This window comes from Electrona antarctica, assembly GCF_951216825.1.
Source record: "Electrona antarctica genome assembly, chromosome: 1".
In the NCBI taxonomy this organism is placed as follows: domain Eukaryota; kingdom Metazoa; phylum Chordata; class Actinopteri; order Myctophiformes; family Myctophidae; genus Electrona; species Electrona antarctica.
In genome coordinates, this window is record NC_136806.1 from 60,002,155 (window position 1) to 60,016,577 (window position 14,423).

The 14,423-nt window shown below is 41.7% G+C and overlaps 1 protein-coding gene across 1 annotated transcript in view; it reads right to left on the reverse strand.

Moving 5' to 3' along the window:
• Window positions 1-963: 963 nt before the first annotated feature.
• Window positions 964-14,423, reverse strand: part of tmtops3a (teleost multiple tissue opsin 3a) — a gene marked incomplete at both ends in the record, with an annotated part of 145,983 nt that continues 132,523 nt past the window's right edge. Inside the window, 2 exons of the mRNA XM_079511780.1 lie at window positions 964-1,017; window positions 2,462-2,695. Of these exons, the coding sequence (XP_079367906.1) occupies window positions 964-1,017; window positions 2,462-2,695 (288 nt within the window). The remainder of the gene's footprint in view (window positions 1,018-2,461; window positions 2,696-14,423) is intronic.

Below are 14,423 nucleotides of genomic sequence, written 5' to 3' on the forward strand. Positions count from 1 at the left end.
GTTCAGAAACCGTCTTCCAGTGACATCATCGATGGGGAATACAAGCTAATAAAAACTGCAGGCTTTCTAGTCCTGAAAAGTTGCAATGCGAAAATGGAAGCCATCGTTCTCACGATAATGAAAATCTAAACATTTTTGTAAAAATAATCTGCCTAATGATGATGTCACTGGAAGACGGTTTCTAAACTGCCCACAACCCTCCTATGAGACACAGACTGAGTAGAAAAAAATCGTGCCATTTTATCATGATTATTAGTGAGGACCTATTATATGAAGATAGGTTGAAAAGTGGTGAAGTGGTCCTTTAAAGGCTCTTATTTACTTGACATTCATTTGCGAGATAAAAACCAATGGCTTGAGTAATGCGGATAGAAAAGGCAAACATGGGTGCATGCCATGTAATGGTCTTTAAAGCATGGTTTTGAGAACCATCATGGAGTGTAGTGGACAATGAGGGACTTCTTGTCTGCAGGCTTATTCCTAAGGCTCCAGTAGGCTCGTAAGGACTTGAGGGAAGCATGTTTGTGAGCAGGGTCGAGGCGAAAGGACCCTGCAGGCGTCCCAGGCGTCGGGTGTAAGGCCTCACTCAGACCTTTACTGCATTGCTGTATGCTTGTTGGATGAATGTTGTGTAGTGTCATGGCCGCCCCAATGCATTTCCAATGGGAGTCACATGGTTTGACACAACATTTGTGTTGTATGAGGGGGAGGGGCGCAGTCGAAACACAGCCGAAAGCCATACAACAGCTTTTAGTCCAAAATGTGGACTACAAACCATGTGACTTCCATTGGAAATGCATTGGGGCGGCCATGACACTACACAACATTCATCCAACAAGCATACAGCAATGCAGTAAAGGTCTGAGTGAGGCCTAACTCTCTGCTTCTCTGTTGGGTGTTAAGGCCGTGGGCAGGCCCGGGGAACCCAGTGCACTCTCTGCTGCCCCATCTGGCGGAGTCAGGTTAAGACTGGGGTTCCTCGCTGCACTTCCAGAAGGCCACGAAGCACCTGTTAAACTTGGACAGAAAGAAAATAGTGCTGTTTTTGGCAGCAAATTTTGATTTTAGTTTTAGTCATAGTGTCTCTTGAATAGGTTTTGTTTTGTTTTGGTCACATTTTAGTCACCTGGAATGTCTTAGTGTTTAGTCTAGTTTTAGTCAACTAAATATCATACGATTTTAGTCGACTAAATCTACAGTTGATTTAGTCGAATAAAATGTGTTTTGGCGGTTCTTGGTGCTGTTGTAATTTACACTAAAAACAGCCAAAATAGCCGATCTACAAGCGCATGCAACCAATTGTAGAATGACTTATACTGGATCTCTTGTCCAATAGTCCCTTCCTAACATTTTAGTCTAGTTTTTATTTTTTTACAAAATTGTCAGTATATTTAGTCTTAGTTTCATTTAGTTTCCATTTAGTCAGTGAAAAAAGGTAGTCGACGAACAATCTTCGTCTTAGTTTTAGTCGACGAAATCATGCATTTGGCCTTGGAGAAAACACACACACTTCTAAACCAATGTTCTATATTATCAGATTTTTCTGAAAACCTATGTTGCTATATATTAGATCCCGGTTTTAATGAGTTATTTGACACTGCTTTGTTGAATACTCGACTCTGCCTCAACCAAGGCATTCTGCCGACTGTTATTTATTTCCTGAATGAAGGCCACCGTTCTGAATAACAGCTGCTCTGCCTCTGCTTTACGTTACTATGGAATATGAAGCGTGCAAGCTAATGAAAAAGACTAGTTGTAGATCCATACTTTGTGTGAAAAAAGATTGATTTTGAAATTAATCCACTTCAGATGCAGCACCTCGTCACATTGGTCATGCCATCGCCCTGTCTGGATTTATTTTCCAATAATTCTTGGCTCCTTTTACATTATCCCTCGCATCGACCTGGCTCGATAGAGCTCTTGTTGTTGCCACACAAGTATGCCACCTTTGTCTTAACCCATTTTGGGGCGGGAACCCCTTTTGGTGTTTTAAACATTGTTATAATTTAGCTATTGAAAAATAGCAGATCTACAAGCTCATACAAGTCTAGACAGGGTCCTTAATGTCACAGAAGCCGCCGTGACCCATTATTTTTCGATATCGGTACCATTAGAGAGGGCAAAGCAGGGGGGGCGCGGGCGCCTGCTGGCCTAGTGGTCCAGGCGCATGCCACATATACGTAGGCTCTGGCCTGACAGCGCGTCGCGTGTTCGAGTCCCGTTCATGACGACCTTTGCTGCGTGTGTCTCTCCCCTTCTCTCTCTCCCTTTTGTACACTCTCTGAGTTACAGACCCATAAGGGTCCATTTGGTTCCCAACTATATCTCTAATTGAGATAGGTACCCCCTGGAACTCCCTCAACTAACCCCAGGGGACCCCACTTTGGGAACCACTGGCCTATGCAGCCAGATCCTCACTCACTCCTCCACTGGACATGCCCTCCCCCCCCTCCCCTCTCACCTGCTTATTAAAGAACACATAGATGACGGGGTTGAAGACGGTGCTCAGCTTGGCCAGGATGGAGGGCACCACGCTGGCCATCGGGGTGACCAGTCCAGAGCGGCCGAAGGTGGCCAGCAGGGCGATGACGCCGTACGGCATCCAGCAGAGGAGGTAGCAGGACACCATGGACAGCACCATCAGCACGATGTGCTGCTCCCGCCTCTGGGCCGACAGCAGGTTGACCTTACCCACCTGGACACAGGGAGGAGAAGGAGAGAGAAGGTTGAGGTTGACCTTACCCACCTGGACACAAGGAAGAGGAGGAGAGACCAAAACGACCTCCTCAGTCACGTCAACGGTACTCAGGGTTTACTTATATGCCCATGCAACAATGAAAGAATGCACTGATCATTCAGAGCACGGCAGTTCTTGTCCAGCTCAAGGTTGTTGCACACTGGATGCGTTTTTTTTGGGAAAAAAAATAGTTAGCCAATTAGGATGGAATATGAAATATCGGACAGATCCGGCTTGAACACATGACTATAGAGATAGTGTGTAACAATTTGCAGGATTTTTGGACGAAATCTGGAGTAATATCAACAAATGTGTTTTTCAAAAGTCGGCCTCCTGGTGGCGCTATAACAGGCTGCTGGAGACAATGAGACATTACATTGCCATGCACAGTACTTTCACTGTTTCACAGACTATGAATACATTTAGTATATATATATAAATACATACATACATACATACATACATACATACATACACCACCATTCACCGGCATACGTTGCCATGGTAACCAGTAGCGCACCAAGCAGACAGACACCCTACGTCACGAGACGCGGTAGTAGCAGTCCTAGTAGCAGTCCTGACGCGGAGACGGAGAGCGGAGCAGCCGCTATGGACGAATCTATCTAAACGGCCCAGTCGATTAATGCGAGGACAAGGAGCTCGCATCTCCCGGACGCCTTCATTCACCTCAGGTCACCGGACTCCGGAGGAGGACAGAGCCTCGGGGACCGCATGTAATTCAGACAGGGCATTAGTCCGACATGCGTCCCCACTCCCCATGCCTCACACTGTCCCATTTCCCCATGTGAGAAACCCTGAAAAATAAAATCAGTGACTAGAAAAAGTCCAGACCCTGGTTGACCTATATATATATATATATATATATATATATATATAAATATATATGTAGATCAGTCACTGTACTGTACTGGTACAACTGAAATCACCATATATACAGTTAATATGTGCGTGTGTGTGTTTGTGTGTGTGTGTTAGGTTGCACACAGGTGGTGAAAACCAACCATGCTGTTTTCGTGCTCAGACGCACCCACCCAGCCAGCCAGCCACCCACCCACACACACACACACACATAGCTCCGTAAGGGAGTGGTTGCACCACTCAAAAATACAATACAAGCTTGATCTCATTATGGATCAAGCTTGTATTTGTATTATTATTATTTTTTTATTCTTCATTTGAATTTAACCCATTCTGGGCATTATGTTATGCTTTAGCTATTGAAAAATAGCAGATCAAGCTCATAGCGCGCCACCGAGTGGCGCGCTACGAGCTTGTAGGTCTGCTATTTTTGAAAAATCGAAGAACGACTGACATAGAAACATAGCTTTTTCAGAAAACTGTCAGGATTTAGAAGACATTTTTAGAATCTGATCTCAGGTCAAAATGGGTTAAGTCGCCTGTCAAACACCAGAGGTCGGCTGAGGTTGATGGCCCTGTTTCTAAGAGGACCCCTGAAGCAGTGGTTCTCGGTCCGAAGGTGGCGGGCGGACGGCCGAGACCCTAATGGTACACTAGTCCAGGGGTTCTCAACGTTTTTGGCCGGAGACCCCCGGAAATGCTTTGGCAATGTCTCGGGACCCCCGCCCCGCCCCCTCCCGACCCCCAATATAAATTGACTGCTACAATAACCTTAACCCATTTTGGGCGGGAACCCCTTTTGGTGTTTTAAGCATTATGTTATAATTTAGCTATTGAAAAATAGCAGATCTACAAGCTCATAGCGCGCCACCGAGTGGCGCGCTACGAGCTTGTAGGTCTGCTATTTTTGAAAAATCGTGAAAATAAATTTTAAAAAAGTTTTTTTTTTTTTTTTTAATAATTTGGGGACCCCCTAAAATAATTTGGCGACCCCCCGAGGGGTCGCGACCCACGGGTTGAGAACCCCTGCACTAGTCGTCTGGTATAATAGTCGTCATGCTCTCGTCTCCAGGACAAAAGGCTTGTCACTTACATGATATGGTGCAGCCAATAGAGACGAGACGGACTTCTCTCACAATCTAAAAATACCTCACTGGTGATTCATGTAGAGGCTACTGGCGCACAGAGTGACCCGGCCAGTGTGACCACCACCAGTCCAAAGCTCCTAATGACCTATTCCCCGAGCGAACGCACGGCTTATGTAATCCCTTCTGAGGTGAGGATGAGTCACTGATATATCCAATAATTGGAGACATTGCCCGCTCCCAGTAGTAGCCACATACAGTGTTGGCCCCCTACCATTATAACTGTCTGACTCTGTGGCCCTTATAACCTGTAATGTTTTATTTCAGATGTTAATGGGAGCCAGCCTGTGCAGACATCACTCACCCTGCAACCTGCTCTGTTGTCCCAAGCAGAGAAACCTGACGACATAATTGGGGCCATCGAGGCGTTGACAACTTGCCACTGAGTGGAAGGATTTTTTATATAGGAGAAGGCAGTGGACATGGCATCTCTGACATCTCCCGTCATATTCATTTTTCTGGTTGTCCACTGTCGCGCGGTTGCCAATGGCATTGGAGGTTCCGTCGGTGATGGCAATAGAGATACAATAACAATACGATAGGCTACTGTACTCAACAATCATAGATCCATTAAATTAAGATAGGCCATTACAATTATCTATTATGACTTGAGGCATAGAAGGAAAAGGGACATGTTTGTGAGCCATCATTGGATGAAAAGGTGTATACTGTACTGACTTTGATCCACAGCTACCTGATATTACTGGACATTTTGTGCAGTGAAAAGAAAGAAAATAAAAGTAGGCCATGCATAAGGAGTAAACAATTAAAGTACTGGATCTTGTGCAGCTATAGTAACAACCGAACGAGCATGCAAATGAGCATGAGATGAAGAACACACTCTTCGTTAGCATGAGTGTATATTGCCTCATGTTCAGAGAGTGCACACTTACAGTTGGGTTCCACCGATATTGTCCCTTATCATTTGACCCATTTAGGCCTGACCTCAAAATTAAAAAACTAAATCCTCCAGTTTTCTGAAATAAATATTTTCACGATTTTTCAAAAATAGCAGACCTACAAGCTCGTAGCGCGCCACTCGGTGGCGCGCTATGAGCTTGTAGATCTGCTATTTTTCAATAGCTAAATTATAACAATGTTTAAAACACCAAAAGGGGTTCCCGCCCAAAATGGGTTAACTGTCCTTTTGCGCAGATCACGCAAACCTCAGCAAAAAGAAAAGGACAATATCGATGGCCTCCAACTGTATATATTCTTCTTCTTTCCTCCCATTCTCCCAATCAATCTCATCTACACCTTGTTCCACATGGCATATTTTTACATTTGAAGGATCTATTTAAATTTAAATTGCCTTTTCCCGAGTACACACTTACATTCCTCCTTCCTTTTCCAGTCTCACCCCCCTGGCACAGTACGGCACACGGCATCTTTTGGGATTTGAAGGATGTGATATGTAAGGACACATGAAATATGATGTAATTATGTACCGGGCTATAGATTGGTGGATGGAACAGGTGTTGGAGATGATTGTTGTGCAAATGGCAAATCGCTCCATCTGTACTGAAGAAGGACAAAAAAATCCAATTTGCATGCCACTTGATATACCTGTATACCTTTAGCAATGTAGGGTGAGTGATGGCTGGTTTTAGTAGTCACTCACACCCTTCCCCTTCCCCTTCCTAAAACTAATTAGACTTTGAGCTGAAAACACACCTGTTTATGTCTATCAATCTAATCGAGTGGTTCGCCACTTTTTGGCTAACTTCATTAGAGCAGGGGTTCGGGGGGTCGCCAAATTATTTTGGGGGGGTCCCCAAATTATATATATAAAAAAAAACAACAACAACTGAATGGCTGGAAAGTGGAAATGAAGAGTTTACATATAGTACACATAGTACATGCATACACCTTCCCTAATGGTTATATCTGGTTTCAGTATTTATTTAAGGTGTATTGTCTCTATTATTAAGGTTATTGTAGCAGTCAATTTATATTGTAGCACGCCACCGAGTGGCGCGCTACGAGCTTGTAGGTCTGCTATTTTTGAAAAATCGTGAGAATATTTATTTCAGAAAACTGGAGGATTTAGAAGGATTTTTTAAAATTTTGAGGTCAGGCCTAAATGGGTCAAATGATAAGGGACAATATCGGTGGCACCCAACTGTAATCTGTTGCGCCGCATCTGTACGCTTCTTTGCCTTCCCTTGCTTTGCACTGGGTATTGACCGATTCACTGGGTATTGACCGATTCACTGGGTATTGACCGATTCCGTAACGGGTCTCATGGTCGCAGCCTACGTATTTCCTGTATAGGCGGAGACGACACATCTGCGGTTTCCCCGCACCAAGCTTCTACTACAGTGAATGGAAAAGTGACTGATGTTAGTCTGCCTCAAACGTTACTCTTTTACCTGCTTTTTACTAACACTAACATTACAAAGATGCCCAGAACATCGGGATGAACCTGTGTAGTTTACACAGTAGTGGCAACATAAAAAAAAAAAAAAAACGGAATGTCAAAATATCTACCGCGGTGGCTGAGACCAGAGCCATTGAGTAATGGTTGAGACAAAGCAGTGAAAGGTCCTGAAAGATACATAACGTCAGTCTTACCCAATCTTTCTGTTTTAGGAACACAAGGCTGTTGTACTTTATACCTCATACTAAGCATTAAAGCCTCATCCTGCCAGCCTCATCCTTCTCTCTCTGACTTTGTGGCACGGCCCTTTCCTGTTGTGCTGTGAGACAGGGACGTGCAGAGAGTGTAAAGATGGCCTTCTGAAATCTGATAACACCACACACTACAGGATAATCGGATATCAAACATTCTTGATGTTGATCGGGCCGATCCCGATCGCGCTTTGAGCGGTCGGGCACCCCCCGAGCGTCAAAAATGCCCGATTATCGGCTAGTGTAAGGCCACCTTTAGAGAGGCAGGGGCTGAAATCCCCGTAAGAGGGCACTTTTGGACGAAAATAGCAGATCTACAAGCTCACAACGCGTCACGCTGCGACGTGTTGTGAGCTTGTAGATCAGCTATTTTCGGGTCGCAACCAACCCAGCACTCTTTAGCTAGTGGAGATGCGGTGTATCAACATGGACTTCTAAACAAATGTGTTCAATGCAAAATGCTACGTTCAAGTTCAGGAGACTTCGGGGGAAAAAAGCGATTCTCCTGAATGCTGCCTTACGGCATGGCATGGAAAGGAGTGGCATTTGCATTTCTTTCACTATAGTAAATGCTGCATTTGTGGTCTGGAAAGGGCAGTTGTTTTACAGACGGGTAAAAGGGCATTGTGGCTGAAGCCCCCTTTGATGTCTAATTGTGTGCACGTCCCGGGTATGATGATGTCACGTCTCTTAACCTGGCCAGACTGATAACGTGGATATACCAATTCATACCATGGAGCAACGTGCGCGTGAATTCACCTTATCAGTCTGGCTATAATGCCAGGCTACTGCCAGGCTACCGTTCTTTAGCCTGTTTTTCTTATATTTAGGGACTCTAAACTGTTGCCCTCCATGAGGCGGTTTAGAGTCCCTAAATGTAAGAAAAACAGGCTAAAGAACTCTTTTGTACACCAGTCTGTTCTGCTTTTAAACCAAAATCAGTAAACCAAGAGGATATGTTCTATTGTTCTTATTTCTGTCTGCTTCTGTGATTTGTGTCCTGTAATGTATCTTGTGTAATGTATTGTGTATGTCTTGTCTGTATCTTGAGCGGTGACGTCATGGACGCAAAACAAATTTCAGTGCAAGCTGACTGTCAAAAGGCTCATGGAGAGGCACCGACACCAAATCAATCCAATCAAGCCTGATTGAATGGCAGGTTGTTCCCTGGCCACGCACAGGTGTGGGAGGCTATATATAAGTGGCCTAGCTGCACTCATTTCCTCAAGCCCAGATCACCAAACCACTGCTGCCTGTCTCCCAAACCTAAACCTCCACTTTTCTACCACCTTCTGCAACCCGTGTGCGTCCAAGAACCAACGTAAGTTTGGATCATTTAGCCACTGTTTGTTCCCCCCTGCACAGTGGGGGGGAAACATTAAGGGACAATGTACCACAATGTATTATGGACTGCACATATGTTTGAGCTGTAGCTCGACCACTTGAACTGTTTGTTCTGACCTGAAATCCTAAGCAGTGCATTTAAGTTGCATGTTGCATTATTTAATATATGATATGTTTATCCTGCTTAAATATAGTTTCTCACATTTAATCCTGAGTAAATCTGATTTATACTTATATGTAATCTTATTTGATGCTTTAAGTATTATATGATATTCTGATTTATGATTATTATGAATATGATGTATTACTTATTGCCAATCTTGAATATTAATTGAATGCTATTTATTTAGTTTATTGGATATGTTTATAATTCCAAATATTCTACTCTTTGGCCAATCAATCCCAAGCAGTTAGTGGTTCCACCTCAGGCTCTCTAGTATAAGGAGAGTTTGTAGTTGTCATTTCTCCACAATTCCTCCAGGATATCAATCATTGCTGATCACATCTGACTGTGGACTCCAGACTTCAGCTGAAGATGAACTCTCTCAACCCCACCAGGAACAATTCTGCTCAACAGGGAGGACCCAATGATCATGAAGATCTCTGTAAGTTACTGATTGTGTCTATATGGATATACAGCATGTCATGAGGATGTTTTTTTTAATCATCAAGACCTCTGTAAGTTACTTACACCAAGTCACAAGGATGTTTTTTATAAACACTAAGTTACTTACTATGTCTATATGGATATACAGCATATGATAAGGATGATTTATCGAGTCATGTTTATTTGTTTTGATTTATTATTAGTGTCGACAACAACTGTTTTGTCTCTTTTGGTAAAATGCACAACAATTGTAGATTCAAATTATAAATGACTGGAAGAGTTGATAATTGTGTACATTAACTTCACATTCGTTTCTGAAATGTTGGTGCCATGGAGTACCTCTAAACATTCTTTCCTTTGTCTTTGTTTCCAATTCAGTGATCCATCATCAGTCTGGCTTCCCTGTTCTACCAGAGGTGAATGAACAAAGAAAAGTGTCTAAGCAAAAATGCCACTGCTGTGATCAATGTGGTAAACGCTTCCCTAAAATATCCAGCCTTAAAATCCACCAGAGAATTCACACTGGAGAGAAACCATATGGATGTGATCAGTGTGGGCAACACTTCTCTCAAATGGCACACCTTAAAATACACCAGAGAATTCACACTGGAGAGAAACCCTATGGATGTGATCAGTGTGGGAAACATTTCTCTCAAATGTCCAAACTTAAAATACACCAGAGAATTCATACTGGAGAGAAACCCTATGGATGTGATCAGTGTGGGCAACACTTCTCTCAAATGGCACACCTTAAAATACACCAGAGAATTCATACTGGAGAGAAGCCCTATGGGTGTGATCAGTGTGGACAACGCTTCTCTCACCTGAACAGCCTTAAAACACACCAGAGAATTCACACTGGAGAGAACCCCTATGGGTGTGATCAGTGTGGACATCACTTCTCTCAAATGACACACCTTAAAGAACACAGGAAAATTCACAGTGGTGAGAAACCCTATGGATGTGATCAGTGTGGACAACACTTCTCTAGAATGAGGAACCTTAAAACACACCAGAGAATTCACACTGGAGAGAAACCCTATGGATGTAATCAGTGTGGACAACACTTCTCTCACATGAACAGCCTTAAAACACACCAGAGAATTCACACTGGAGAGAAACCCTATGGATGTGATCAGTGTGGACAACACTGCTCTACATTGGGAAACCTTAAAAGCCACCAGAGAATTCACACTGGAGAGAAACCCTATGGATGTGATCAGTGTGGGAAACATTTCTCTCAAATGTCCAAACTTAAAATACACCAGAGAATTCACACTGGAGAGAAACCCTATGGATGTGATCAGTGTGGGAAACATTTCTCTCAAATGTCCAAACTTAAAATACACCAGATAATTCATACTGGAGAGAAACCCTATGGATGTGATCAGTGTGGAAAACACTTCTCTCAAATGGCACACCTTAAAAGCCACCAGAGAATTCACACTGGAGAGAAACCCAAACAGGACATGCAGCATAGTTAACCAGAGCATTATTAACCATGTACCACTAGAGCTCATACCATTTCCCCCCAAACAAAGACAATTAAACAATAACACACTGTCACTTCACTAGAACAGCTTGTATTGATCTGAAGGAATTTGGAGCAATCATGTGCAAATGAAGCTTCTATAGGAACTTGTGGCATTTTAGATGTGTTTGGTCTTGGTCTTTATGCAAGTTTTATACTTTATGCAAGTTTTAAATTACTTCCTTTATTGATTTCGCTGTGATATATTTGAGTTTTTTATGATTAATACTAGTTTAAGGATTATTATAAACCAGCAGCATTTTGTTTTTTATGCTTATACAGGTGACCTGAGACCACACACACACACGCATACCATTTTCCTTATTGATTTTGCTGTGAGTATATGTCTTTATGAACTACTCTTTTAAGGTTTATTATAAACCAGCAGCATTTCGTTTTTATTATTATACAGGTGAACTAAGAAGAGCACACACCAATACATTACCATATAACAGTGTGACAAGAGCTTTGTTAGAAAGGATTTATTATGTTAACATTTTATATAATCATTTCAGTGGGTGTGTGACATATTCACTACATCCATCTGACATGTTTTTTACAATTCCATTGGGGTGTAACTCCTATTATATTTTACTTTGACTTCTATTTTTGTGTTATTTTAATAAACATTACAAGTAAAGGGATCTTTTTATTTTAGCTTTTGTTTAGATTATGAAGAGATGTCCAGTTGTGATGTTTTGCATTTCAATACTGGGTGTCTATGGGTGAAACTTGTATAATGCATTTTCTAGTGATATATGTTGTAAGCACACCTGAGATTTTTCAAATAAAACCTGTTAAAGAAATATTGTCTATACATATAAGTTCTTAAATATTGCAGAGCCCAGGCCTTTCCTCCTTCATATTACGGTTAATCAATTGTATTTTTTATCACATTTCACATTATGAAAGCATAATAATGTTGTTAGTGAAGTAGGTATGGAGACATCATACATGGGAAGACTTCTGTACTGAACAAAAACTATATAAATTATGAATAGTATGGTTTTGTTCATTATTTAGCAAAAACATTGAATAAAAGTGCAGTTTAAATTGGACTTGTTAAAGTCAGAGATAGAATATGCAGTCCATAAAGTTAAATGTCATTGTTATAAACCAGCAACATTTTGGTTTTATGCACCACATATCTGGAACAACGTCTCATAAAACAGCAGGTAGGCCTATGCTGTCACAATTAAAGACTGTTCTGTTTCCTACTGTATTTGTTTTCCACTTTCTTTCTCTTCTGCACCATAATTGTTTTTGATATTTTTACTTATTTTGATATAGTTATGATTTTATATTTGTTTCCTGATTTATGCAAAGCACATACCTTGCCTTGTTGAAATACCAATAACTATGTTAATAATCAAATATTTCACAGTGAAATCAATAAAGGAAGTAATTTAAATGTTCAGTCTGATCACTGATCACATCCATAGGGTTTCTCTCCAGTGTGAATTCTCTGGTGGCTTTTAAGGTTTCCCATTGTAGAGCAGTTGTCCACACTGATCACATCCATAGTTCACTCACGTTCACACAGACTAATAGAATGTAACTGTGTCAATAAATCAATGTATCATAATTTAGATAAAGTTTATGAACCTTACAAATAAATCTCACAGTTACCAGTTTATTTCTAGAATGTTGCATAGCTTGTAAAGGAAGGAGACGTCCCACAGCTCGTAGTTTATACAATGTTTTGTTGTTTTTTGTTTTTGTTTAGAATGTTGTATAGAGCATGACCTTGTTGAGGGGGAGGAGTCAGACAGGGGTGGAGAACATGTAGCACTTTGTGATTGGTTGAGACATGATTCTATTGTTCTACTCTTTGGCCAATCAATCCCAAGCAGTTAGTGGTTCCACCTCAGGCTCTCTAGTACAAGGAGAGTTTGTAGTTGTCATTTCTCCACAACTCCTCCAGGATATCAATCATTGCTGATCACATCTGACTGTGGACTCCAGACTTCACTGAAGATGAACTCTTTCAACCCCACCAGGAACAATTCTGCTCAACAGGGAGGACCCAATGATCATGAAGACCTCTGTAAGTTACTGATTGTGTCTATATGGATATACAGCATGTCATGAGGATGTTTTTTTTAATCATCAAGACCTCTGTAAGTTACTTACACCAAGTCATAAGGATGTTTTTTTTAATCTAAACACTAAGTTACTTACTATGTCTATATGGATATACAGCATATGATCAGGATGATTTATCGAGTCATGTTTATTTGTTTTGATTTATTATTAGTGTCGACAACAACTGTTTTGGTAAAATGCACAACAATTGTAGAATCAAATTATAAATGACTGGAAGAGTTGATAATTGTGTACATTAACTTCACATTCGTTTCTGAAATGTTGGTGCCATGGAGTACCTCTAAACATTCTTTCCTTTGTCTTTGTTTCCAATTCAGTGATCCATCCTCAGTCTGGCTTCCCTGTTCTACCAGAGGTGAATGAACAAAGAAAAGTGTCTTAGCAAAAATGCCACTGCTGTGATCAATGTGGTAAACGCTTCCCTAAAATATCCAGCCTTAAAATCCACCAGCGAATTCATACTGGAGAAAAACCCTATGGGTGTGATCAGTGTGGACAACACTTCTCTCAAATGACACACCTTAAAGAACACAGGAAAATTCACAGTGGTGAGAAACCCTATGGATGTGATCAGTGTCGACAACACTTCTCTACAATGAGGAACCTTAAAACACACCAGAGAATTCACACTGGAGAGAAACCCTATGGATGTAATCAGTGTGGACAACACTTCTCTCACATGAACAGCCTTAAAACACACCAGAGAATTCACACTGGAGAGAAACCCTATGGATGTGATCAGTGTGGACAACACTTCTCTCACCTGAACAGCCTTAAAACACACCAGAGAATTCACACTGGAGAGAACCCCTATGGATGTGATCAGTGTGGACAACAATGCTCTACAATGGGAAACCTTAAAACACACCAGATAATTCACACTGGAGAGAAACCCCATGGATGTGATCAGTGTGGACAACACTTCTCACAAATGTCAAACCTTAAAAGACACAAGAAAATTCACACTGGAGAGAAACCCTATGGATGTGATCAGTGTGGACAACACTTCTCTCAAATTGAAAACCTTAAAAGCCACCAGAGAATTCACACTGGAGAGAAACCATATGGATGTGATCAGTGTGGAAAACACTTCTCTCAAATGGCACACCTTAAAAGCCACCAGAGAATTCACACTGGAGAGAAACCCTATGGATGTGATCAGTGTGGGAAACATTTCTATTATTATTAAGGTTATTGTAGCAGTCAATTTATATTGGGGGTCGGGAGGGGGCGGGGCTCCCGAGACATTGCCAAAGCATTTCTGGGGGTCCCCGGCCAAAAACGTTGAGAACCCCTGGATTAGAGAGTACATCAGGGTCTAACAGTGTTGTTTTAGCTAATCTGTTGTGCCGCATCTGTACGCTTCTTTGCCTTCCCAAGAGCTTTGTTAGAAAGGATTTATTATGTTAACATTTTATATAATCATTTCAGTGGGTGTGTGAC